We start from the raw sequence: 24,509 nt of genomic DNA, 5'->3' as shown, positions 1-24,509 counted from the left end.
TGATTTCAATGTGTTCGCAAACGTCTACTAATGACTTTACTACGCCTATGTTGATGTTAAATAAGCGTAGACTTTCGTCATGAAATGCCAAAACTCCATTGATATCTGCCCAATTGTCATTAATAGATTTCAGCATCCTATAATGCGAATTCCATCGCGTTGGGCATTGGTTTTTTAATGACGTTGGCAGATAGTGCTGCAAATTTGCCTTTTTAAAGTATTTTGTTAATTTCTTGCAAGCCTCTATGGTCTCCGATAATTCGTTCGTAAGTGATAAAGATTTTTCCAAAACATTTGACAGCAAATGGCTGCTGCAGTTGATGCGAATATTATTTTCCAAAGCTTTAATTATATTTGCACCCCTATCAGTGACAAACTTAATTGGCTCTATATTCTCCACTCCAAACTCCAAAAAAATGCTGTTTAGCTTTTTTATAATATTGTCACTAGTTGACCTTTCGAAATTCATAGACTTCATGCCTATGACAATATTATTTATTGTGTGGTCCACCGTGTAGTGCAATGTAACACCTAAGAAATTGCGGTGGACATAATTGTCAGTCCACATGTCAATTGTGGCTGATGCTCCACCACTGCGTATAATTTCCGATATTTCTCCTCGCAGCTCTTTTTTCTTCTCCTCTGCTGCTTTTTGCACATTCCTCGATATTGTTGTTGGATCAGGAATGACGTCCTCCAAATCAACATTTTCACCATATAGTGCGCCGAGTTTAACAAAAAACTGCACCATTTTCATAAATCCAGTACCTTTAATATATGTAAGTAATAATTGTAAAATAAAAAATTGTATTACTTATTTGAATATAAATCACCTTTAACAGCAGAAAATGGTCGGCAATCTTCAACAATCCAGTCAGAACAAACTTTGGTTGCTTCCGTTTTAGTTTCAGCAGACACTTGTTTTAGCACAATTTTTTTTATTTATTTCCTTGCAGCATTTGTGCCTTTGCAAGTTCGACGTTTGTCCGTTTTTGTATTTTAACACAACCGAACAAGTACGGCAAAATACAAAGCCGCGCACAATTTGGTCAAGTTCATTTTTTATTTCTGATAGAATGTTCCACAGAGAACTGCGTCCTTTACGTTGACCAGAAAGACTATAATCACCGCAATTAATTTTTTGTAACACAATTTTATTGTTCTCCTCCATTATTTAAATTATTTTTATTAATTTGTGAAGCGTACGAAACACGTGCTACTCGGCAGAAAACAATACAACTTTCTACAAATACATACATACATATGTGTACCCGAAGAGTGTACCCGAAGAGTGTACGAGTACATGAACACAATTTGACCGAACACCGGTTAGCAAATACATCAACCATGTTTGAGTATGATTGAGCTTCGGGTATTGGTATCGTTCATACAAAAATCATGTATGGGCCGATTACTCGTGATTGAAACTTGTTCGTCGGCATTGAGTTGGAAACGAAAAGTTCAATACGTATACCCGAAGCAAACGCATTAAATCAAACAGAGTACTGAATCAGTACTCGAGTATGAGCAAAAATGTCATACTCGTTGCAGCTCTCTGGTATGGATGCGTTTTTGGCAAGGGCCAGCAGCATCCTAGGTGGTAGCCGGGAAACATCACGAAGTTCGTTATGAAACGGCTCTGGACATCTACAGAGAAGATGCTCAAGGGCTTCCTTGACTCCGGACACTCTTATTAATCAGTGCTTTTCAAATCGGCTATCTCCATCACTTCCATCTTGAGGATATAGAGCAGATATTGAATATCGCAACAAGAATCTCTGTATCTTGTATATCCGTTTCGCTCTGAGCGCGAGAGATCTCATTCAAGAACCCATAAAACGGTTGCTCTCTGAGTTTTTTCGTAAAGAGTCAGAGAGAGACACTTATTTGCGGACAACGAGAAACGGTCGACAGTTATTTGCAAGCTCTGCTTCCAATACATGTGCACTTGTGTGTGCTTGCGCAGCATTGTTATTGTTGTTGTCGCTTCTGTCCAGTGCTGCCAGAGTTGGTTTTCCAAGCCCGAAGATGGTGCACGGTGAAAAATGCTAGCTTATGAGTATATTGACAAACTGCAGGGACCCGGCAAGTTCCAGACCAATTGTAGTATTGTACATATGTGTCATTTTGTACGTTAGTATTTGTATCTTATCAGCATTCAGAGCCATGCTGTCATGCAAAACATTGTAGTTTGTTGGAGAAACAGTACCTTGTTTTATGGCCTTTTGAGCAAATTTTAAAAATCTTCTTTCTTAGTTTACTTTTACTTAAATTTTAAAGAGGTTTTAATTGACTTTAATGGCTCTGCCTTTGCAGACGGTATCGTAGCGCGTTCCTGTGAAGAGCTTAGCATATATTCGCTCTGTTCCAGCTTGCATTCGTTGATCACAAGCAGCTGATCCTCGTCCGGTCGATTTGGTGGCATGCCTAGGGTGTCACTGACACTGCACACCGACACTTCTTGCAGCTCAGCCACTGGCTGGCTGTTGGCTTGTTCAGACTCCTTGAGCATTTCCTCTAACTGCGCACAACGTGCAACACGCACTCTGAGTTGTGGAAGATTAGATCGTCATCAATCACGATCAACTCCGTGTGATGATATAACTGTAAATGATATGAAATAATGAATTTAGCAAGTCTGATGAGATCGATAAATCTCGACTGTATACTATCAACTTACACTGTCATATTTGATCTTGGCTTCGTTAAGCATAGTCTCCAATCTTGTCAGCCTGGACTCGGTATAGCATGCAAACATCACTGACGACATGCTATATATAAAAGAGATTTGATTAGCATTGTAATTGTGATCATTTGCATAGTGTAGTAGTACTCGCTCTCCAGGTTTTTCAGTTTTATCCACATTCGGTCATCTTATGCCTGAAGATGGTCATCAATGTCCCGACAAAGGGAGCCCAAGCACGTAGCTGCTGCACCTTTGCCCGATATGGTGAGTCCATACTTCCATAACCGTCACTTCCATCTTCCGTGTCACTCATAGTTGGGCCATTTGATTACAGCTTCTGGTGACATGAAATGAAATCCAAATTTCCAAATTTTTTCAGGAATCACAAATACTATAGTTAATTTTGTATATACAAATTGTCTATTGTATATAAAATTCGCGACTTTATCTCTTATAGTCCCTAAGATGGAGTGTATCGTACGGACAGACAGACATAACTAGATTGTCTTGGCTGTTGACAGTGATCAAGATTTTATATATTTTATAGGGTCGGAGATGCCTCCTTATGCCTATTATATATGGGTTATGCTCTGACGGATTTGTTGCGTGCGACCATCTTTACAGCAGTGGTGTCATTTCCGCTTTTTTTTCCGTCAGATTTGGATTTTTTTGAATTGTGATTACGGGAAAAATATGAAAACAGCGGGCAGCGGGAATTCTGGCTTTTTGAACAAATTTAAGCACTTTTTTTATGTTTACTTTTTACTCAAAGGAAGCCTACAAGCAAAAAGTCAAAGATGTCTGGCTACAGAGCACGGAATTTAAGGAGTGGATTTCTGAAAACTTGGTTGCGATCAGATAAAAATTGTGGAAGTTATTAAAGAAATACTTCTGCGTGGGCAAAAACGCCTACTTACTTGGAGTGTTAGTTGCTTTGGCCGACAATCTGGTACATTGTGCCGACTATGGTATATTTTGAAAATGGTACTATATCGATATAACAAATATACCATTTGGTATATTTTTAGTATTTGTTGTATTTTGGTATATTTTGTAAAAATACCGCAACATTTTCCTTTATTCAAAATGAGTAGCGGGTATCTCACAGTCGAGCACACTCGACTGTAACTTTCTTACTTATTTTCGACAGCATTTGTTATGTTTGCACACAGATCAACACCCACTTACCAGAGCTCTTAATTGCTTGCTGACAAACTGGTATATTTTGTACTCTATAGTATATCTTGAATGTATACTATACTATATAAATATACCAAATAGTATACATTCACGAATAATACCGCAATATTTTGGTTTTATTCAAAATGGGTTTCAGGTATCTCACAGTCGAGCACACTCGATAGTAGTTTTCTTGCCTGTTTCCTTTATGTTATTTGCATGGACAACTCAAAAGTATGCAATGTTCTTTTGTACTTCAATGAGAAATTTCTGTGGCAAATTGCAGGTTTGTTTACATAAATGAAATGCGGAAACAGCAAATTTTTAAATTGTGTATTGCAATTCGCAAGCGGTTCTAGATTGCCAAGGATAACAGAATAGAAAAAAAGGGTTTCGCTCTGAGTCTTTTCGTAAAGAGTCGAGAGAGACACTTATTTGCAGACAACGAGAAACGGTCGGCGAGTACTTGTTCTTATTCTCCAGCTTCTCTGACGATTGACACGGGATAAAAGAAGAGCTTGTGATATCAGCTTCAGGTTGATCCCTTATCACCTGGAACTTTCGCTCTTCCTTCAGTGGCAAATGTTTGCCGGGTATTGGATTGATGGCGAGATCGCCACACATATAATCGCTAAAGATAAAGACCCAACGGGAGACCAAGGAATGTGCACAATACCTGGAACGATCATTATCTTCGTGGTACTGACAGAAGATGCCCGAGTGATATTCTTAAAAGTCATTAGTGAAGACGGCATTGGTAACACTCTTATTAGGTTAAGTTAGGTTAGACCGGCTGAAGGGTGATTACGGGAAAAATATGAAAACAGCGGGCAGCGGGTATTCTGGCTTTTTTACAAAATTTAAGGAGCTTTTTTTTAGCTTATTTTTAAATTGAATTTAACAGCTGAAATGTTAACAAGTAAGTAAGCTACAGTCGAGTGTACTCGACTGTGACATACCAGCTACCCATTTTAAATAAAAGAAATATATTTTGCGGTATTTTCTCAAAATATTCCAAATATACTGCAAAAATACTAAAAATATACCTAATGGTATATGTGGTATATTGATATAGAACCACATTGAAAATATACCATAGACGGCTCAATATACCAGATTGTCGGCCAAAGCAACTAAGACCCCTAGTAAGTAGGCGTTTTTGCCCATACAAAAGTATTTCTTTAATAACTTCGACAATTTTTATCTGATCGCAACCAATTTTGCCGATAGAAATACATTTTTATACCCGCTACCCATAGGGTAGAAGGGTATTATAACTTTGTGCCGACAGGAAATGTATGTAACAGGTAGAAGGAGACATCTCCGACCCTATAAAGTATATATATTCTTGATCAGCGTCAACAGCCGAGACGATCTAGCCATGTCCGTCTGTCCGTCTGTGTGTCTGTCCGTCTGTCCGTCTGTCCGTATGAACACCTAGATCTCAGAGACTATAAGAGATAGAGCTATAATTTTTTTTCGACAGCATTTGTTATGTTTGCACGCAGATCAAGTTTGTTTCAAAAAAATCGAATAACAAGCGTAAATTTAAAGCTAGAGATGCGAATTTTGGTATGTACTATAATTACTATAGTAGTTATGATTCCTGAAAATTTGGTTGCGATCAGATAAAAATTGTGGAAGTTATTAAAGAAATACTTTTGTATGGGCAAAAACTCCTACTTACTAGGGGTCTGAGTTGCTTTGGCTGACAATCTGGTATATTGTGCCGTCTATGGTATATTTCGAATGGTGCGCTGTATCGATATACCAAACATACCATTTGGTATATTGTTAGTATTTTTTTAGTATTTTCGGTATATTTTGAAAATAATACCAATATTTTGCTCTTATTAAAAATGGGTAGCGGGTATCTCACAGTCGAGCACACTCGACTCTAACTTTCCTACTTGTTAATTTTAGAACTTGTTTTTTTTTTTAAGAGTAGAGGTAATATTCCGATCATAAGAACTATTCAATATAAAAAATAAACATTAAATAAAACATAAAATATTCAAATATTTTGTAACTTTTTTTCAATAAAAAATTTAATATACAATACGTTTCAGTTACCTTTTAGTATTAATCTAAAAAATGTATATTTAATTATACCCGCTACCCATAGGGTAGAAGGGTATTATAACTTTGTGCCGGCAGGAAATGTATGTAACAGGTAGAAGGAGGCATCTCCGACCCTATAAAGTATATATATACTTGATCAGCGTCAACAGCCGAGACGATCTAGCCATGTCCGTCTGTGTGTCTGTCCGTCTGTCCGTATGAACACCTAGATCTCAGAGACTATAAGAGATAGAGCTATAATTTTTTTTCGACAGCATTTGTTATGTTTGCACGCAGATGAAGTTTGTTTCAAATTTTTGCCACGCCCACTTCCGCCCCCGCAAATCAAAAAAATCGAATAACAAGCGTAAATTTAAAGCTAGAGATTTTGGTATATACAATAAATGCTGTAGTAGTTATGATTCCTGAAAATTTACTTGCGATCAAATAAAAATTGTGGAAGTTATTAAAGAAATACTTTTGTATTGGCAAAAATGCCTACTTACTAGGGGTCTTAGTTGCTTTGGCCTACAATCTGGCACATTGTGCCGTCTATGGTATATTTTGAACGGTGTACTATATCGATATATCAAATATACTATTTGGTATATTTTTAGTATTTTTTAGCATTTTCGGTATATTTTGAAAATTATACAGCAATATTTTGCTTTTATTAAAAATGGGTAGCGGGTATCTCACAGTCGAGCACACTCGACTGTAACTTTCTTACTTGTTTTAATTTAATTTAATCATGTCTTTTAACATTTAACTCTTTACTTAAAAAAACCTTCTTTAAATGCATATAACATGTACCTCTAGTTTTTTTACCTTTAGGTATTAAGCAAAATTTACATTTAATTTTAATATAATTTCAGTAAAACTTTTGCATTTTTCATTTTATTTACAAATTTACTCTCAATACCTAGTTTTGTTATTTTTCAGCTAAGGAAATTTATATTTGATTTTATTGAATTTAATTGAAAGTTAAATTGACATTTAATACTTGTTATTTCTACAATTCCTAATAATTGTATAAATGTTAAACATATTCTACAAAACATATGACTTCCTCCAACAGTTAGTGTTGAGAAATCACTTATTTTCTGCTTAGAAATCTGATCAGATTTGATCCGTTTGTGTGACTGTCTGTCTGACTGACTGCTAAGACATAAAACACGGTAATTTATGGCACATTTCCAAACTCAATGCCGAGTCCGTGGTCGTCGTCTGTTGCGCTCATAAAAACCAAAGTCCCGCTTCTGAAAGGGGCGAAAGAAAAGAAGAAGAAGATGGGTCAAAATGGGCCAACGAGGCAAATGGCAATAAAGTGCCAACCGAAATCAATAATGCGCGCGCCTCACTCAAATGTGGCAATAAACTTGCAAAATTTGTACTAAAAAAAAAAACAAAACAAAGGAAGAACAAAACAAGAGGCGATGGCGATAAAGAAAACTAAATAAGAAGCGACCTGAAATCAGTCGAGAACTCGCAACTGAAATCAAGTCAAATTGATTTCGGCTTATTAACAGTGTGCCCAGAGTGTGCTGAGGCTGAGGCGGAGGCTGAGTAGTCCACTAAACGGAAAAGTTTTCGCTCATTATAAGAGTCCAGCTGACAAGTGGAAAGCGAAGCAGCTGCCTTTGCCTTTGCCTTTGCCCTGGTCAAATAAAACTTGCTGATTAGATTTTTTTTTGGTTTCTTTCTTGTTTTATAATCAAATTTCATTTGCATAAATTTACAAATATTCAAATATGAGCGAAAAGTTTGCGTTGCCTTTGAATTTCAGCTGAGTTGAGTTGAGTTCAGTTGATGTCACCCAGAACGAGCACCTCAAGAAAGCAACCGCATTCATTGCGACAGCACATCTGCTTCAGTTGCTGCTCGCTGAGCGTTAGATAGTCGTGATCGACGCCCAGCAGATACTTATTAATGTGCAACCGTGTGGCAAGGTTGCGCACTTGCCGCAGCACACGCAGTCCGCACTTGAATTCTCGATTGAGGAATCCGAGTTGACACAAAATGTGACGACTTGTGGCAGGTGCCACCATCCAAATCACATACAGATTGCCCCCGATCTCGTTCTCGTCTTCTTTCTCATCATCTTTCTCGAAAAGTGCGCGCCACGTTGTCTTGCAGATCATCACGAGGATGGGCAAGTGATGGCTCAGCATTCGATGTGTTTGGGGCAGATTGGATTGAGGGGTCAGCATCAGATCATCGCATGCCCAGTTGAGCACACAGAGACACTGATCCTGACCCTCACCCAACTGTTCGTAGGCCAGTGGCAACAAGGTCCGCTCCCCGCTCCTCACTCTGCGTAGCTTCAGCCCAAAGCGGACGCCCGGAGTCTCCAGCATGTGTTCGCTCAGCAAGTGACGCAACAAATCGCTCTGCTGCAACCGCTTCTGACAGTCGCCCAGGGGACAAACAGCTTCACCTTCAATATCCTGCATATCCATATATAGCTTTTTCTGTTATCGATTTATTTGTGAGTTATGGTGAATTCTAATTTAAATTTGTTAACTAACTGATTCCAAAAGTAGTACGAGTTTATTTCAAAATGTGATTTGATTATGCACAGTTGTCTCATTTATTATACATTTATTTTATTATAACACTTAATCGTTAGGCACTACTAAACACCAAAGAATTAGAATAATCAAAGAGAAAGAGATGAGGTTAGAAAATCAATTGCGATATTGTGATATTACGTTAATTAAATGATTTATTTTGCAAAATAAATGTATACGATTTGAACTTCGTTTTCTAGTTCATTTAAACTGAATTGTAGTATTTAAACGTTTAGTAGTCGCGAATACGTTAATATCTACGCACTCCTCAACACTTCAGAAATGGAAATATCGATTAGAAGAAGAGGAGCTAAGAAAATCGATAATGAAGCCCCAATTGTGTAAATTAAAATATTTCTTTTGGCAAAATAAATGCAAAAGATGTGAATACTTTTTGAGTTTGCTTTAACTCAAGTGCACTTGAAAGTTATATAATATTTTAAATTTGAAGAGTTGCTTCATTTATTAAACATTATTCTGTATACAACACTTATTTAGTACTCAATACTCAACGATTAAGAAGTGAACATATCGATAAGAAGGAGAAGAGGTTAGAAAATCAATTATGAACCAATTGACGATGGAGGGACGTTGTGAAATAAGAACGTAAATACTAATTGTAAATGATTGTGAAATAATAAAATAAAATAACTTAAAAAGAGAATTTTTATTTTGTTACTTTAGCAATCCTATCACTACGTTTAAATTACAGCATTACGTCAACATATTCATTCATTTTGAAATCAAATTTAATATAAAGTGTTATTAATATTTTCGAATATTAATTTTATTGAAAATATCAGTGCAGAGCACGCGCATTAACATTTACATCAGCAATGCATGAATTATGTAAATAACGCATTTTATTTACTACAATCAAGAAGATTCCTGATGATAAGCCAAGTTATTATAATGATTTTAATTTTATTAAATTTAAGATAAGGTTATGAAAAATACAAATATCAAGCGACATACAATAATAAATACATTAACTTCGGAGGACTTCGATCATATAAAAATTATAGAAGTTAGTAAGGAAATAATTTTCAATAACAAAAAAGTAAGAAAGCAAAACAGCGGTATATCAAATTTATATACCGCAAAAATACTAAAAAAATATGTTAAAATCTATATTATGTATATTGATATAGTGATACATTCAAAATATACCATTGAGTGCAATATATATAAGATTTTCTGTCAAAGGCTTTTTTGCCAATACAAAAGTATTTCATGGATAACTTCTACAACTTTATTATTGCCGGCACCAAAGAGACTTGAGCTTATTTGGTATATTAATTCAGTATTTGTATTTTCGGTATATTAATTCGGTATTTTTTTTTAGAATAATATCACATTTGTATTTTGTTTTTGCAGATTATTTTACTATATATATATTTGGTATATTAATTGAGAATAATACCGCATTGTTATGCTCTTATTCAAAGTGCATAGCGGGTATCTCACAGTTGAGCCTCTCGACTGTTGCATCCTTATTTGTTATTTGATTGCATTTGTTGTTCATCGATTACAATTCAGCAGCAATAAAAAAAGACTGAGAGCTCTGCTCTGATATATTAAATATTAAAGATTTAATCAATCAACCTTTGGACTTTCTTTGGAAATACAGAATTTTATTCACTGTCTTCACCGCTCTTAATCTCAGCTAATGCGGTACATTCGTTTCATTCGTACTTCTCCCTTTCCCCCTTTATCTATCTACCTCTTTTTTTGAAGCACTTCTTGTCTGTGGTGGAAATTTGATCTGCGCACTGACCATTAATTGATGAATGAATCTGAGGTAAAACAACTAGCAAACGTTGTGGCCTCTGCTGCGCTATGTTGTGCTGCTGCTTAGAACTGCTGCTGAGGGAACGCTCTCGTAATTGCAATGCAACGTTGGGCATACATCATTACGGTCAGCACTTGAGCACTAAGAACCTTGAAATGCTTGCTGAGCATAGACAGACAGATAGACAGACAGACAGACAGACCCAGAGCAATTGGAGCAGAGTAAGCGAGTAAACTGCAGGGATCTCTATGGGGAGAGAGCGGAGAGCAGAGGAGAGGAGAGATGGAGTCACAGGAGGAGGTCGCTCATTAAATGTGCAAATTGTGCGAGCTACCAAAAAGAATTTAAAAGACAACACGAGATGGAGCTCGAGCTGAAGCTGAAGCTGGAGGAGAGCAGGAACGGACAGCACATTGCACATTGGGACAGCTTCCCGGGAGGTCAATTCTGCGGCTCCCCACTCACTCACTCTGTGCGTCTCTCATCCTAATAGACAGCAGCTTCGCGGGATGCGGGATGCGGATGCAGAAAACGGATGCGGACGCGGACGCGGACGTGGATGCGGATGGGAGTGCGAATGCAAAAGTGAATGTGACGTTTAAAGCGGCGCAATACATTCAACTTAATGCACATTTCGGCTCAGTGGATAGCTGAAGGGTTGGCTGCCTTGGTGGTGAGCAGAGGAGGATGGGTGGGTGACTGAGTGGTTTGGGATGATTTTTGGTAGTGTGGTGGATAGCGGGTTACTTTGGGTGCTTTTAGGTGGTGTCCTCGGTTACGTCACAGTCTGTTTGCGCAACTTTCTGCTGACTTTTTAGACTAAAAGTCAAATATTTCATTTGGAAATTCCAAGAGCTAGGGCGAGAATGAAATGTGAAAATTTGCAAATACTCCGCACACACACACACACACACACACACACACACATTAAGGAGGGAAGGGGGTGTGGCACGCCTACTTTGCCACCCAAGCGATAGCAGCAAAACACATTTTTCTAGCTAAAACTAAGGGCCACACCCCCGCCCCCCTCTACTGCTGCTGCCCTTCAAACAACACCAGCCAGCGGCTGCTTAAAAACTATAAATTAAGTTTACAACTTTTCCGCAGAAACTTTTTCCGTAGCCGCTGATGTTGTTGATGTTGCTGATGTTGCTCATTGTTGTTGCTCGTTTCATTATTGTATTATTTCAGTGTTTTATCACAGTGTGACAAAATGGCATTGTGCACAGGCAAAAGCACAATAAAAATGTGTGTCAAGCTGGCCAACAAGCGACCGTACAACTTTGACATCCATCATTGCTGCGCCCGACACTTGTTGACCTCAAACGGGGGACAGACACGATTGCAACCCCCCCCAACTCCCCGTTACTCCACGTGCCTCGCAGTCACCAGCAGCAGCAGCAGCAGCAACAACAACTGACAGCTAATCAAAATGTCGCACAAAGTTCATTAACAACATTTTCCAGTCAATTGTCTTGTCAAGGTGGCCAGCATATTTCTGCAGCAAGACAGACAGACGAACAGACAGACAGACGGACGGACAGACAGACAGACGGACAGAGACAGAGAGGCTCTGTTTGCGCTTTGCATAGACACAGAACTGGATGCTTGGTTGTGCTCGGTCCTTGTCGAGAGGTCGTTTAGGTCGTGGAAGCACTTTGTTAACAACTTGGCATAAAGTTGTTTGTCTTTCACCTCAGCGTGTCGATGACACGACTACGACTCATAGCATAGCATCTTGAGCAAGTGCCCTCAAGAGGTACAACAACAACAGTCGACAGTCGGCAGTCCACAGTCCACAGTCCACAGAAGACAGACAAATTGGGAATGGGAGCTCATTTTATTGCCAGGCAAATCAACAAAACTTAACGAACTGTTCCCACATTGCTGATACTTAAATAGCACTGCCACTGGCCCACACAGATCTTAACTTTGGTTAGCCAATGAACTTGAAATTGTCAACAGAAGGCAATGCAAACAGCACAGACCAACACGCTTACCCCCCACCCAAAACAAAATGTTTACAAAATTACAAAGATGCTTTCTATCTGCGTCCAACCTGCAAATAATAAGAACACCTATAAAAAATATACATATTTTTATACCCGCTACCAATAGGGTTGAAGGGTATTATAACTTTGTGCCCGTAGGAAAAGTATGTAACAGGCAAAAAGAGACATCGCCGTCTTCATGAAATATTATATATACATATATATTCTTGATCAGCGTCAAAAGATATGAAGAAGTTTTTTTTATGACTTTGGTTGACAATTTGGTATAATTTGTACTCTCTGGTATATTATGAATATGATATGAAATGTACCGAATTTAATATATTTCTGGTATATTCGCTTGGTTTATATTAACAATTTGACTTTGGTTGACAATTTGTACTCTGTGAATGGAATAGCATATCGATGTACCAACAATACATTTTTAGTATACTTTTGGTATATTTTTAATACTTTTTTTACAATGTGGTATATTATGAAATCCGCAGTATATTTTGAATAAAATAGCATATCAATATACCAAATACACAAATATGTAAAACACACAGATTTTTAGTATATGTTTAGCATATTAATTTGTTATATTTTAAGATTAATACTGTGGTTGACATTTTAGTATATTTTGTACCCTGAAGTATATTCTGAACGATATACCATTAATACAGATATATCAAATACACCAATTTAGGTATATTTATGGTATCGCACTGTTTTCCTTTTATTAAATATCGGGTATTCCACAGTCGGACACTCCCGACTTTTGCTTTCCGCTTGTGTTTTTTTTTTGGAAATGGAATTTCATTCAAATGCAATTCTTTATAATACCCGTATATTTAAGTACAACCTTCGGTTGCTGGGCAATGTCGAAGCATAAGTATTTTTAATAACAAGCAGCTTAATTAAATTACAGAAATAATTAATTAAAATTGTTCTTTTTCCTTCTATTTTTATTGAGTAATTAGTATTCAAATTCGTTCTCTGAATTCTGTTTGAATACAACGCTTAAATAGCTATTTAAGCTGAAGTGATTTGCAGATCATTTAAAGACAATTACAAACAATGTTTCATGTGGCATGCCATGAAATGTTGGTCTACTTTAATAGGAGTATGCTTTTCGATTAGAAAGTTCTCCGTTTCCCGACTCTGCTTATTCGAAACGCAAATTGAGTTATTTGAATGCAGCGCATCTCTTAAATTGTTCGCACGACTCTCTCTAACTTGTCTTTAACCCAATTTTTCGAATGTTTGCCATTGTTTTTCTTGTTTCGCCTGTTGTTTTAACTATTTTCTGTTCGAGTTTAATTACTTGGCTTGAGCTCTTAGATTTCAGCAGGCAAATAATCTCCAGTGGACGTTGGGGCAAATGTTTCAGTGAATGTTTCCGTGCCCCATTCGACCAACGAAACTCGAGTGAAATTCAAGCGATAGTATCGCTAATGAATCGCCTAAAGAATAACTTATGGTGAGAACAGAGGAATAGTTTAAATAAAATTATTAAAGTAGATAATATTTATTTCTATTTTATATTCTTATGTTTTTATTTTATTGTTTTTTATTTTGTTTCATTCCATTCCATCCCATTTCATTTCATTCTATTTTATGTTACACCATTTCATCTTCCTTCATTTCATACAATATTATTTAATTTCATTTTCATTTCATTCATCCCATTTTGTCTTATGTTTTTTGTGTTATTTAATTTTATTTTTATTTTATTGTTTTTTTTTTTTATTTCATTTCGTTTTATTCTTTTTCATTACATTCCATTTAATTGCATTCCATATTATTCCATTTCATTGCATTCCATATTATTCTATTCCATACTATTCCATTCTATTACATTCCATTTTATTTCATTCCATTCCATCCCATTTCATTTCATTGTATTTTAAGTTACACCATTTCATTTTCTTTCATTTTCATTTCATTTCATTTTCATTTCATTTCTTTCATTTCATACAATATCATTTAATTTTATTTTGTTCTTTTTATTTTATTTAACATTATTATTTTTTTTAATATTTGCCTTTAAATCATTTTGTAGTATAGCAATTTTTAAATATTAAAGATACACTTAAAAGAATCGTTGACATCGCTTGAATAAACTATCGCTTATTGTATTGCTGGTACGTAATTGGTTCGCGGAGCGTCAAGAGTTGAGTTAAGGTGACTCTGCTCTATTCAATATTTATATGCACGTCGTTAACTGCATAGATTATTTGCATATCAAATGGGTAGAATGTGAATGAGTGTGCGTGTATGTGTATGTGTGTGCGTGTGCGTGTTTTATGTAAAATTTGAGTAAGGGCACTCAGCCCTGCAGACTGCAAGCACGCATAGTCGACTGTCTCTGTCTCTGTGGCTATGGCTATGGTTATGGCTGTGCCTGTGTCTGGCTTCCTGGCACGCACAAAAGCGCAAGACACGCAAACGGGTCAAGGATATTATGCATATGAATAAACGAAACGAAACGTAACGCAAAACAGAGCAGAGCAGAGCAGAGCAGAGCAGGGCTGAGAGCTGTGGATAGTAACCACAACAAGACCAAAAGCAAAACCAAGTCAAACGCAGTCAAACGAAACAAAACAAAGGCGAGGCAAAGGCGAAAGCAAAGAAGTTCGCTAAAAACGCAGCCAAACGTACGTCAACTTCAAAGCTGCCGATGTCGATGTCGATGCTGATGCTGATGCTGATGCTGCTATTGTCGCCGTTAGTCCGCCATTGTTGTGCGAGTGTGTGTGCGTGTGAGTGCTTAAGTGTGTGTGAGTGTGGCACACGTAAAAGTCGCACAAATGAACGCGTAATTGTTTGCACATGAATACATTGCGTAAATATTTGCCAACACATACTCACACTCACATTCAGACAACACTCATCGCCAGTTGCCCCTCCTCTGATGTTGCATGCAACGCGCGTTCATTTGCATGCCGCAGTCTGGAATGAGCAGACTGCAGAGCAAAGGCGTTTTAATCTGCTTACCTTGGCGACATCTCTCTCTCTCTCTCTCTCTCTCTCTGTTTCTCTCGCTATCTATTTTTTCAGCTTCTATGTTTTTTTCTTGTTTTCTGTTTTGCACCATCTTCAACTGAAGCGAAATTTGCATTTGCATGATGACGGCTCCGTCTGAGCTGAGCTGAAGCTGAAGCTCGCCTCGAGTTTGACTCGCCGGAGATGCAGCAGCTTTGCTTTAATTACGTCCCCGACTTCACTTTGAGCACATAAACAAATTGAGAAATGGTTTATGGCATGCAAATTAATCAAATCTCTTTCTCAATTAAGTCTCCAAGGACACCGGAAATTTCCGGTCTCTCGGCGAACTAAATATTTAGTTATGTTTTTCATCGCTGCTAATGAAATTTATTTAATGCGCTCCACACACACACACACACACACACACACACACACACACACACACACACACACACACACACACACACATCGTTCTATTGTTGTCGCCTGTCAAAGTTGTTAGCAAAACTTCCGTTTCCACTTGGCGGGGCATGCAACAAGCGAGTGTTCGATTGCCAAAAAGAAAACTTCTGCCACGAGTTGCCTCATTAAAAACTAAACCGTAATTATTGTTGGTGGCCAAAAGTAGGCAGTTGCCACAACAGCAGCCATTAATCATGAACTCTCGACTCAACTCGACTGAGTCACCTTTTTAGATTGCTTTCGTCGGTTGCACATCGTAATCGTAGTCGTAATTCGTAATAATAATAAACATGATATCAACTTCAACCTTCGATGACGCGACAATTTTTGGGGGCCCATTGCAATGTGTTCCTCTTTCGCATCGCGTATCAATTATGTTCCCCAACTCAAGGCGAATAACTGTGCCACAGATACACGAAACATGCAACCGAAGCTAAGAGTAAACTGTAAATCAACAGCTGGCAAAGAGCAGTTACCATGCCCCAAGGTCGTAACCAGAAAGAGAGAGACAGATTCGCTCTCTCTTCGTCCTTTGTATTCACCACACTTACTGTGCAGTGTGCCACGAATGGTGGCACGAACTCACCACGCTGCTCGTCGCTGGCGTTGTTGCAAATAGCCGCCATTTAGTCTTGCGTTGAACTCTGTTGCTGTTTGTTGCGCCCCAGCGGTTGCCTCAACAGTTCTTGGCCCAAAACGCGGTACGTGAGTGTGCAAGCAAACAAACAACAAAAAAAGTGGAGAAACATAAACGTCGCGTCGCGTATTTCGAACGTCGATAATCGTAACCCGATTTGTTTTTGTGGTATATTTTTTTGTCGTTCTGCCAACACAACAACAAACAACTTACAACACAAAAATATTCATAATTATTGCAAATACCAAAAAGAAAAAAAGAAAATAATAAATTGTGCAAAGTTCTGTTTATCAAACAACAACAACAACAACAAAGAGAAAGTAAATGCCGGCACAACAGTGCGTATGATGAATATGCGTAATGTAACCGCAACTGCAGCAACAACAACAACAACGAATGCAAATATCGAAATAAATTTCAACATAAATCGATGTAGCCAAGTGTGAAAATTTATATTAACGCTTTACAGTTCCGCTGCAAACATAAAAACCGGAAATAGCCAACAATTGCAATCAGCTGAAGCTACGAAATAAACGGTTAGTAAATCACAATCACAAATTGCTCCAATGCAAACGTAATCGAACAAAAAAGTAAATTTAATTGAAAAATGTATTCGAAATTTTGTATTGAACGTGCAGTTAAGACTCGTATTTTGATTTTAAATAAATTCGCTCATTCATGGGTCTCGTTACAAATTACTCTTCTGCTCTCTAAATACAAATCAATTGTCTTCCGTTATATTGATATGAAATAAGCATGTTAATATGCTGCATTTATGGATCTCTGGCAATTAACTCTTCTTATCTCTATAAATTACATTGACTTGAATTATGCACAGCTCTTATTTTGATATCTTGAAATAATGATTAAGTTTGTGTGCTACATTTATGGATCTCGTTACAATTAGCTTTAAAAATAAAAATTACATTTAAGTATTAAGTCAGTGAATAAACAAGCATTACACATCATGTTGTAATAGAATCGAACGGAGTCGTAAAAGATATAACGAGTGAAACTGACGAGAGGATCATGGATCTCTTGACAATTAACTCTTTTGTTCTCTAAATGTAAATGAATTACTTTCGAAAAATTCTACTATATAATAGATTTCAGTATTTTATCAGTCCAGCCAAAAAATCAACAAACCGTCCAATTTAAGAAGTAAGAAGTAAAGAAGTAACTAGTGAAAACGACGAGAGGATCATGGATCTCGTTACAATTAACTCTTCTGCTCACCAAATATAAATGAATTACTAAGAAAATACTTCTATATGTATTGAATTTAAGTATCTTATCAGTCCAGTAGAAACAAAGTGCACACACTCGCTGCCGGTAAAGAATTAACGAGTAAAATCGAACGAGAGCATTACATGCTATTAACGAATGTTTCTTTTGTGCTCCTCTTTGTAATTCAATTCTATTGAATTGTGACTTTTATCATACATTTTCTACAACTCATATTGTGCACATAGTTCAAAGACATATAACAAATTAGCTTAATTGATATTATGCTCAGTTCATATCTTCATATGAAAAAAATATTGAGTTTGTGTGCTGCATTTCTGCATCTCTTTACAATTATTTATTTTGCTCTCTAAATATATATACTACATACTATTATATCAGTTCAGTAATAATTGAAACGAACTGCAAGCACTCGCTGTCAGCATAAAAGTAACGAGTTAAACCAAACGAGAAGATCACATGCAACGAACGAATGTTTCTCTAGCGCTCTTCTTTGTAATTCAATCTCATTGTGACATTTGTTATACATTATCTGTAATTAAGGACAAATCACAAATGCATTTTAAATAAATAAATCAATTACCTTAGCTGATATTGTGCTCAGTTTATATCTTCATGTGAAATAAGTATGAATGTGATGCATTTATAGTTAGTGAACTTTTCTACTCTCTAAATAGTTTTCAGTTTGTGTGCTGCATCTATGGATCTCTTTGCTCTCTGTTCTGTAAATATATTTTGTGAACAGTTCAAGGACAAATCACAAACATAATTCGACATTCATTTCCTGTGCTCAACAATGCATTTTGTATTGTGCATTTTTGATGAGCTGTTCAACTCAGATGGAATTGGGTCAACTAAAAAGTTGCTCGAATTCTGTCTTGTAATGCGGAAATAAATCCATGCTAATTTGTCCAGCGACACAGTCGACAGTTGACCTCAATCGGCGGCAGCTAATGCCAAAGTAAGTGCACTTAATCGGAAGCCGAAAGCCAAGTTTTGTATAGTTGAGGAGGAGAGGAATTCAAAATTTGCCACTCTACTAAAAAGGCAATTCAACATGACAATTTATCAAAAATTCTCTGACTAAACTGAGACAGCTAGCATAGTGTTGCTTGCCTAGAGCACACACACAGACATAGAGAAGCAGTTAATCAATCTTTTGGGATTGCTAACCGATAAGCAGTTATAAATATGTGCGAGCATAAAGCAAAACCCAAGCAGAAAAAAAATAAGTGGCCCATCAACAGACAGTAAAGAACAACGAAGAAAAAAAAAAAAAAGAAAAGAAAGTGGTGTTCGCATTTGAAAGTGGCTTAAAGCATTCAGCCAAGAGACTGAAATGGAAAAGACAATGTGACAACAGCGAAACCGGAAAACACAAATAAAAATAGATACGAAAACGAAGCAGCAGCAGCAACAGGGGCGAAAAGGGACTTGAGATAAGCAGTGGATAAGAAAGTGGAGAGTGCAGGAAAGAGGGGGAGTGAGAGAGGCGTTAAGCAGCAGTAGCACCAGAAGAAAGAAAGAAAAAAAGGATCTACATGATTTATAAGGTACATTAAATTGAATATTCAACATAATGTAGCATTTAAATGGCCCAAGCACTCACACACACACACACACACTACAACTATCCTCTCTGACACACACTCACACACACACACATGCATACACTTATGGATAAGGACATAAGGATATATGGGTATATGCGGAGGAACGAAAGAACGAAAGAACGAACGAACCAAAGGCAGGCTAAATGCGATGCCACATCTCAAGGTCATTTCGACTCGAATGGAATTTTATGGCTCAGTGTTTGGCCACTCGCCTTGGCTTGCCTCGGTTTTTGGGGCTAATGTCTAAGTGACTTTTGGCCGCCGTTGAATCAAAATACTAGCCAAGCACCTAATGGCATGCCTTGTTGCTTCCTTTTTACTACGTTCATTTTGTGCGCCCTTCTCTCTCTCTCTCTCTCTCTCTCTCTATCGTTGTATTAAAGTCTTCAACTTAGTCAGCGATTAAGTTTTGCCAAACAGTTTGGGGTTGGGGTAAAGCATGATGCAAGATGAGATGAGGAGAAATGAAATAAAATAAAAGCGCGCACAACTTTGAGCGTCAAAAAATTATTTAACTTCAACGTGTGCGAAAGTAATTTAGCAAACCAGAACGTAGCAAGCATCATAAATCACACGCTCTGTGCCCCATAGCAAAGTGCCAACTATAACTGTAAATACGCTCCACACACACACACACACACACACACACACACACATAGATACTAGCTCACACACTGAGTCAGTAATGGAAGTTGGAGCGAGATCGGGGGAGAGGGGCGGCAATGAACGGGGGGAACGCAACGTCGAGCGTTACGTGTGCAGGTCAAATGTGAAAAGTCAGCCAATTTGGGCCACATTTGACAGACAAGGCGGCGTCGTGGCCAGCTGTCTGCCAACCAAATACACACACACACACACTCTCGCACACACTCGCACACACTCGCACACACACCCTTGCCTTCGCCATTGGCAGTCTGTCCCCTACAGCACTTCTTTCTCGCAGTCTCGCAGTGGACCATTAGAAGGCACTTAGCAACACTGCACGTGGACACGTCGCTGTTTTCTTTTTACCCTCCTCTCTCTCTCTCTCTCTGTTTTTTATCAACTTTATGTGTTGGCCTAGCATTATGCAACACTTCGCCTGTCGATGATAACGAGAGCGCGGCTAATTGATCAGCAGGGAAATGCGCTCAAAATTCAAGTGAAGCTCAAATGCTAGACAGATTCAAATATGATATTATTTACTCATAAATGACTTTTAACTAAATCAATTATATTCGATAAATTTAATGCGAAAATGAAAACTCGCAAAGAAATGCAATCACATTTTTTTGTAACGTTCAAATGACGTAGACTTTGCAATTCCAAATATATAAAAAAAAATCAAAACAATATTTCAGGGTCGCCACTTTTCATTTTGAGGTGCCACAGGCCAGTTTTTCTACTGACTTCGAAAACACGAACTATTTTACCAGTTCTTTTGTTAAAAACAGTTATGAAACTTCACTTTCAGTTTTATTAATTCATAACGAGTCTTCAATTTGTGATTGTGTTGTGTGTTGAAAGAATATGATTATGCAACGTGACAGCTTTTACAACCCACACTACAAAGGTTTTTTTCTAGTCGGAATTCTGTGGCATGGCGAAATTATTTCAGTGGTTTGACGTTTGGTTATTTCTGCTGCACCTCTGATGATATGATTTGTTAATAAATGACTTTTAATTAAATCAAATCATTAAATCGAATAGTTAATTTGAGGACTCATGTTTGATTGTGCATTAAAATTCAGTAGAAATTCATTAACAAATTAGAGTAAGGTTCAAATGCGACACAAACAACTTTTTTACGCGAGCCAGCACTCTCTTTTCTATAAATTAAATTAAGTATTTAATTCTAGATTTCATAAAATAAATAAATAAAATATTTTCTTAGATCTTGCAAATTTGCACAAAAATAAACAATATATTATAAATATATATGTGGGATGAATATCTTAATTTAATATTTCATAAAGATTATCCTGTTTGTTGTAAGTTTAGTCTAATTAGTAAATGCTTTAAATATTTGGAAAAATTGCGACGTTGATCCGTCTTGCTCATGTAATCCTATCACTGCTTCCTTTCTTCTCAATCGATAAGACTTTAGCTGCTGTAATCACTCGGTGTTGACAGACCCTTTAATCCTTTGACCCTTTGGCACACACAATTGATAAATTTTTATATATTTTGTTAATTAAATAAATTAATAATTCAAATAATTTCAAACGGAAGTGGTTAAATGATCGCTTGGCTTATTAAGACGCACAGCAAAAGGCAGCAGAGAAATACAATCAAAATATTATGAAAATAATGAAGCTGAAGTGCAAGTCAAATTGCTTTCTTAAACCTTCCAACAAATATTAGCTTAATATATTTATTGTTTAATTGCATATATTTTAGTTATTTATAAAACATTACGGTGTTCTTAAAATATACCAAATAATACATATTAAACATCATTGTGTATATATAGACTATTAGATTCAAAATATTCCATAGAGTAAACAACATTCAACCAAAGCAAAGCAGCGCGGAATTATTTTTAAAATATCCCATACTAATATGCAACAAAATACTAAAATACAATATATTTGGTATATCGATATAATATTGTATTCCAAATATACCGTAGAGCACACTAAATGCAACCAAAGCTTTGGTTTGCTTTGCAAAGCAAAACAGCGTGGAATTATTCTTAAAACACTAAATATACTATAAATACTAAATACTAAAATATACTATTGGTATATCTATATACTATATTATTCTATTGCGAACCAAAGCAATTTAGACCCCACTTCAGCATTCATTTTTGCCATAGAAAATAAATTCTTAAATAACTTCTAAGATTTTGATTTGATCACAATCAAATTGCAAAACTGAAGTTTGTTAACATTTGTGAAAAATGTTTGTTCAGTGATTTTCAGGTGAAATTTAAGATATTCTAAATACTGATAAAGCAACAATTGAAAAACTTTACAGCTGGCTTTTCTCAGCTCTGTGCTTAAACATTTCTCTCGATACATACAACAAAAAAAAAACAAATAAGATTTGCGATTATGTTTGCCAGCCAAAGCCAAAAAGTCATGGATTTTATGGAGTTCTTGGCCAACTCGCAGCGTCTAACCCAATGGGTGAGTGTGTAAGAATTCTTCGAGACTTAATTAACCGAGGAGTGTTTGCCACAGCGTCCGACTGGCAGAGCAGAGCTGATGTATATAACACTCTCGCATGAGTGCTGCGATCTCGATTCGGTGGTCTGCACTCTGGCTGTGGCATATTTGCACTATCGCAATCCGGGGACCTTGAAGCACAACTATATGCCGGTGTTGAATATGCTGCGACGCGACTTTCCGAGCAAGTCGGAGGTGCGTTTTCTACTCGAGCAGCAGCAAATCACGGCGGATCATCATCTGGTCTTTCGCGACGATGTGCCCGAGGAGCTGTTGCTGCGCAGTCGCTACATCTTGGTCAACCATCACGTCAGTCCCTTTCACTATTGCACCGAGGAGGTCTACGACTATCGGCCCTACCAATGCGAGGCAGCCCGGCTGCCCATCTACTGCCAGCGCGTCATGCATCCGATGCATTCCTGTGCCGCATTGATTGTCGAGCGCTATGACAGTGCCATCTATAATTATGCAAACATCCAATGTCCGCGTGTCTACGAGCTGCTGCATGCCGCCCTCCTCTTGCAGAACAACAATTTCGCCCAGTACTCGAGTGAGAAGCAGCTGGAGGAAGTCCGCGACTACCAGTTGATGCTCTATTTGGAAAAGAAATTGGGTGTCTTGCAGGCGCCGCAGCGCAGCATTTTGTACGGCGCTTTGGTGGCAGCAATGTTCGATTTGAACGAGCTGACACTGCCACAGATATTGCGACGTGAGTTCAAGCTGCTGCGTGCCAACAATGGCAGCCATCTGGTGCGCATCGCCCAATGTTGTTTCCCCATGGCTGTCACCCGTTTCATTTCGTTCGAGTTCGCCCAGCTGGCACTGCAGCAGTTTGGCTCCGAGCACAACTGCGATTTCATTCTGCTGCTGGGCACAAGCATGCGGCCAAAGGGTGCGTTGGCTGTCAAGGAACTCGCTTTGATCCCTCTGGATGCGTTGCGCAATCTGCAGGATCGTCGTTTCTTCGATCATTTAATCGTGAATTTGAACGATGCGGAGCAACCATTTCTTGGCCTCGATCCGTATCGTGGTCTGCACTTTATGCAGGGCGCTTTCTTCTTTCTCAAAGCATGGAATATTCAATTTTATGATATGCTGCATCTTGTGCAGCGCATCATCTATCATTGGGTCTCCGAGTATTTGTATCCATGCAAATAGTTCGACTCGCATATGTTCGCTTTAAATGTACATTCAATTTGAAATAAAGTCTTTCTTTAAATTGCCCCTTCAACTCGGTCTCTCTCTCTATGGCTCTGGTTCTCCTCATATTACGCACTTAATCCATCAACAACAAGGTCAGCGACAGCTGACGGCATTCCCAGCGTCCCAACGTTTCAGGGTTGGCAGTCAACCCACACGCACACACACACACACACACACACACACACAAACACACACACACACACACTCCCGCAAGCCAAACATTTGACTTATCAAATGACGCCTCATATTTTCTTTTTCTTTGCAGCCTACTGTTGCTCAAGCTGAAGTCCTCATCAGGTTTCAGTTACAACAGTTGGGGAATTGCCAAGAATTTGCAACGTAGATTTTATATCATGAACCAAAAATCAAGCGAGAAAGCAAATGCTCACCACTGACCGACTATTAAATGCTTTCTCTACTCTTTCTCTCTGTTTATCCACTTAACAGAACATTTCTTAAAAGTTAATCCTGTGGAAATTGTGCTGCATTATGAGCAATATTTATTGAATAAAACATTACAATACATTAATTACGAACAATATTTAATGCAGAAATATATAATATAAAAATTTTAAAGCTCAGTAAAGATAATACCTTCAAGGTTTTCTAATCTGATATAATTTAAAGTGAATTCCGTATGCTTAATTTCCAGAGCAAAATTATAATAATAATAGCCAGTGAGATCGCTGCTATCCCATTTAAATAAAAGCAAAACAGTGCGGTATTATTCTTTAAATACAAATATCAAATTAAAATACCAAAAGAAATACCAAAAACCAGCTTCCCATTTTCAATAAAAGCAGAATAGTGTAGTGTTGTATTTTAAATATACCAAATTAATATCAAGCAAAAATACTAAAATATACCAAGTGGTATGGTATATTTGGAATGTCGATATACTATAATATTCGCTTTAGAGCAATGTGG

The 24,509-nt window shown here is 37.5% G+C and overlaps 3 protein-coding genes across 3 annotated transcripts in view; 2 read left to right on the top strand and 1 right to left on the bottom strand.

Moving 5' to 3' along the window:
- Positions 1 to 7,607: 7,607 nt before the first annotated feature.
- LOC133848924 (uncharacterized) lies at positions 7,608 to 8,479 on the bottom strand. The gene has a single exon (XM_062284668.1). It carries the CDS (start codon positions 8,383 to 8,385, stop codon positions 7,729 to 7,731), a length of 657 nt encoding a protein of 218 aa, XP_062140652.1. The 5' UTR covers positions 8,386 to 8,479; the 3' UTR covers positions 7,608 to 7,728.
- Positions 8,480 to 16,376: 7,897 nt separating this feature from the next.
- Positions 16,377 to 24,509, top strand: part of LOC133847615 (uncharacterized) — a 151,415-nt gene continuing 143,282 nt past the window's right edge. The window contains exon 1 of the mRNA XM_062282776.1: positions 16,377 to 16,905. The gene's annotated coding sequence lies outside the window, so the exon portion shown is untranslated. The remainder of the gene's footprint in view (positions 16,906 to 24,509) is intronic.
- On the top strand, positions 22,194 to 23,620 carry LOC133848925 (protein prune homolog 2-like). The gene is made up of 2 exons (XM_062284669.1): positions 22,194 to 22,340; positions 22,395 to 23,620. The coding sequence occupies exons 1-2, from the start codon at positions 22,266 to 22,268 to the stop codon at positions 23,535 to 23,537; spliced, it is 1,218 nt and encodes a 405-aa protein (XP_062140653.1). The 5' UTR covers positions 22,194 to 22,265; the 3' UTR covers positions 23,538 to 23,620.

This window comes from Drosophila sulfurigaster, chromosome X, assembly GCF_023558435.1.
Source record: "Drosophila sulfurigaster albostrigata strain 15112-1811.04 chromosome X, ASM2355843v2, whole genome shotgun sequence".
In the NCBI taxonomy this organism is placed as follows: Eukaryota; Metazoa; Arthropoda; class Insecta; order Diptera; family Drosophilidae; genus Drosophila; species Drosophila sulfurigaster.
The sequence above is the reverse complement of the archived record's forward strand: the minus strand, read 5'-3'. Positions and strand labels throughout refer to the sequence as shown.

Excerpts from the sequence above, each read along its gene's own strand:
- LOC133848924 (XM_062284668.1), bottom strand. The coding sequence starts at position 8,385 with ATGGATATGCAGGATATTGAAGGTGAAGCTGTTTGTCCCCTGGGCGAC.
- LOC133848925 (XM_062284669.1), top strand. The coding sequence starts at position 22,266 with ATGTTTGCCAGCCAAAGCCAAAAAGTCATGGATTTTATGGAGTTCTTG. Across the intron at positions 22,341-22,394 it reads CGCAGCGTCTAACCCAATGG|CGTCCGACTGGCAGAGCAGA; the intron begins GTGAGTGTGTAA and ends TGTTTGCCACAG.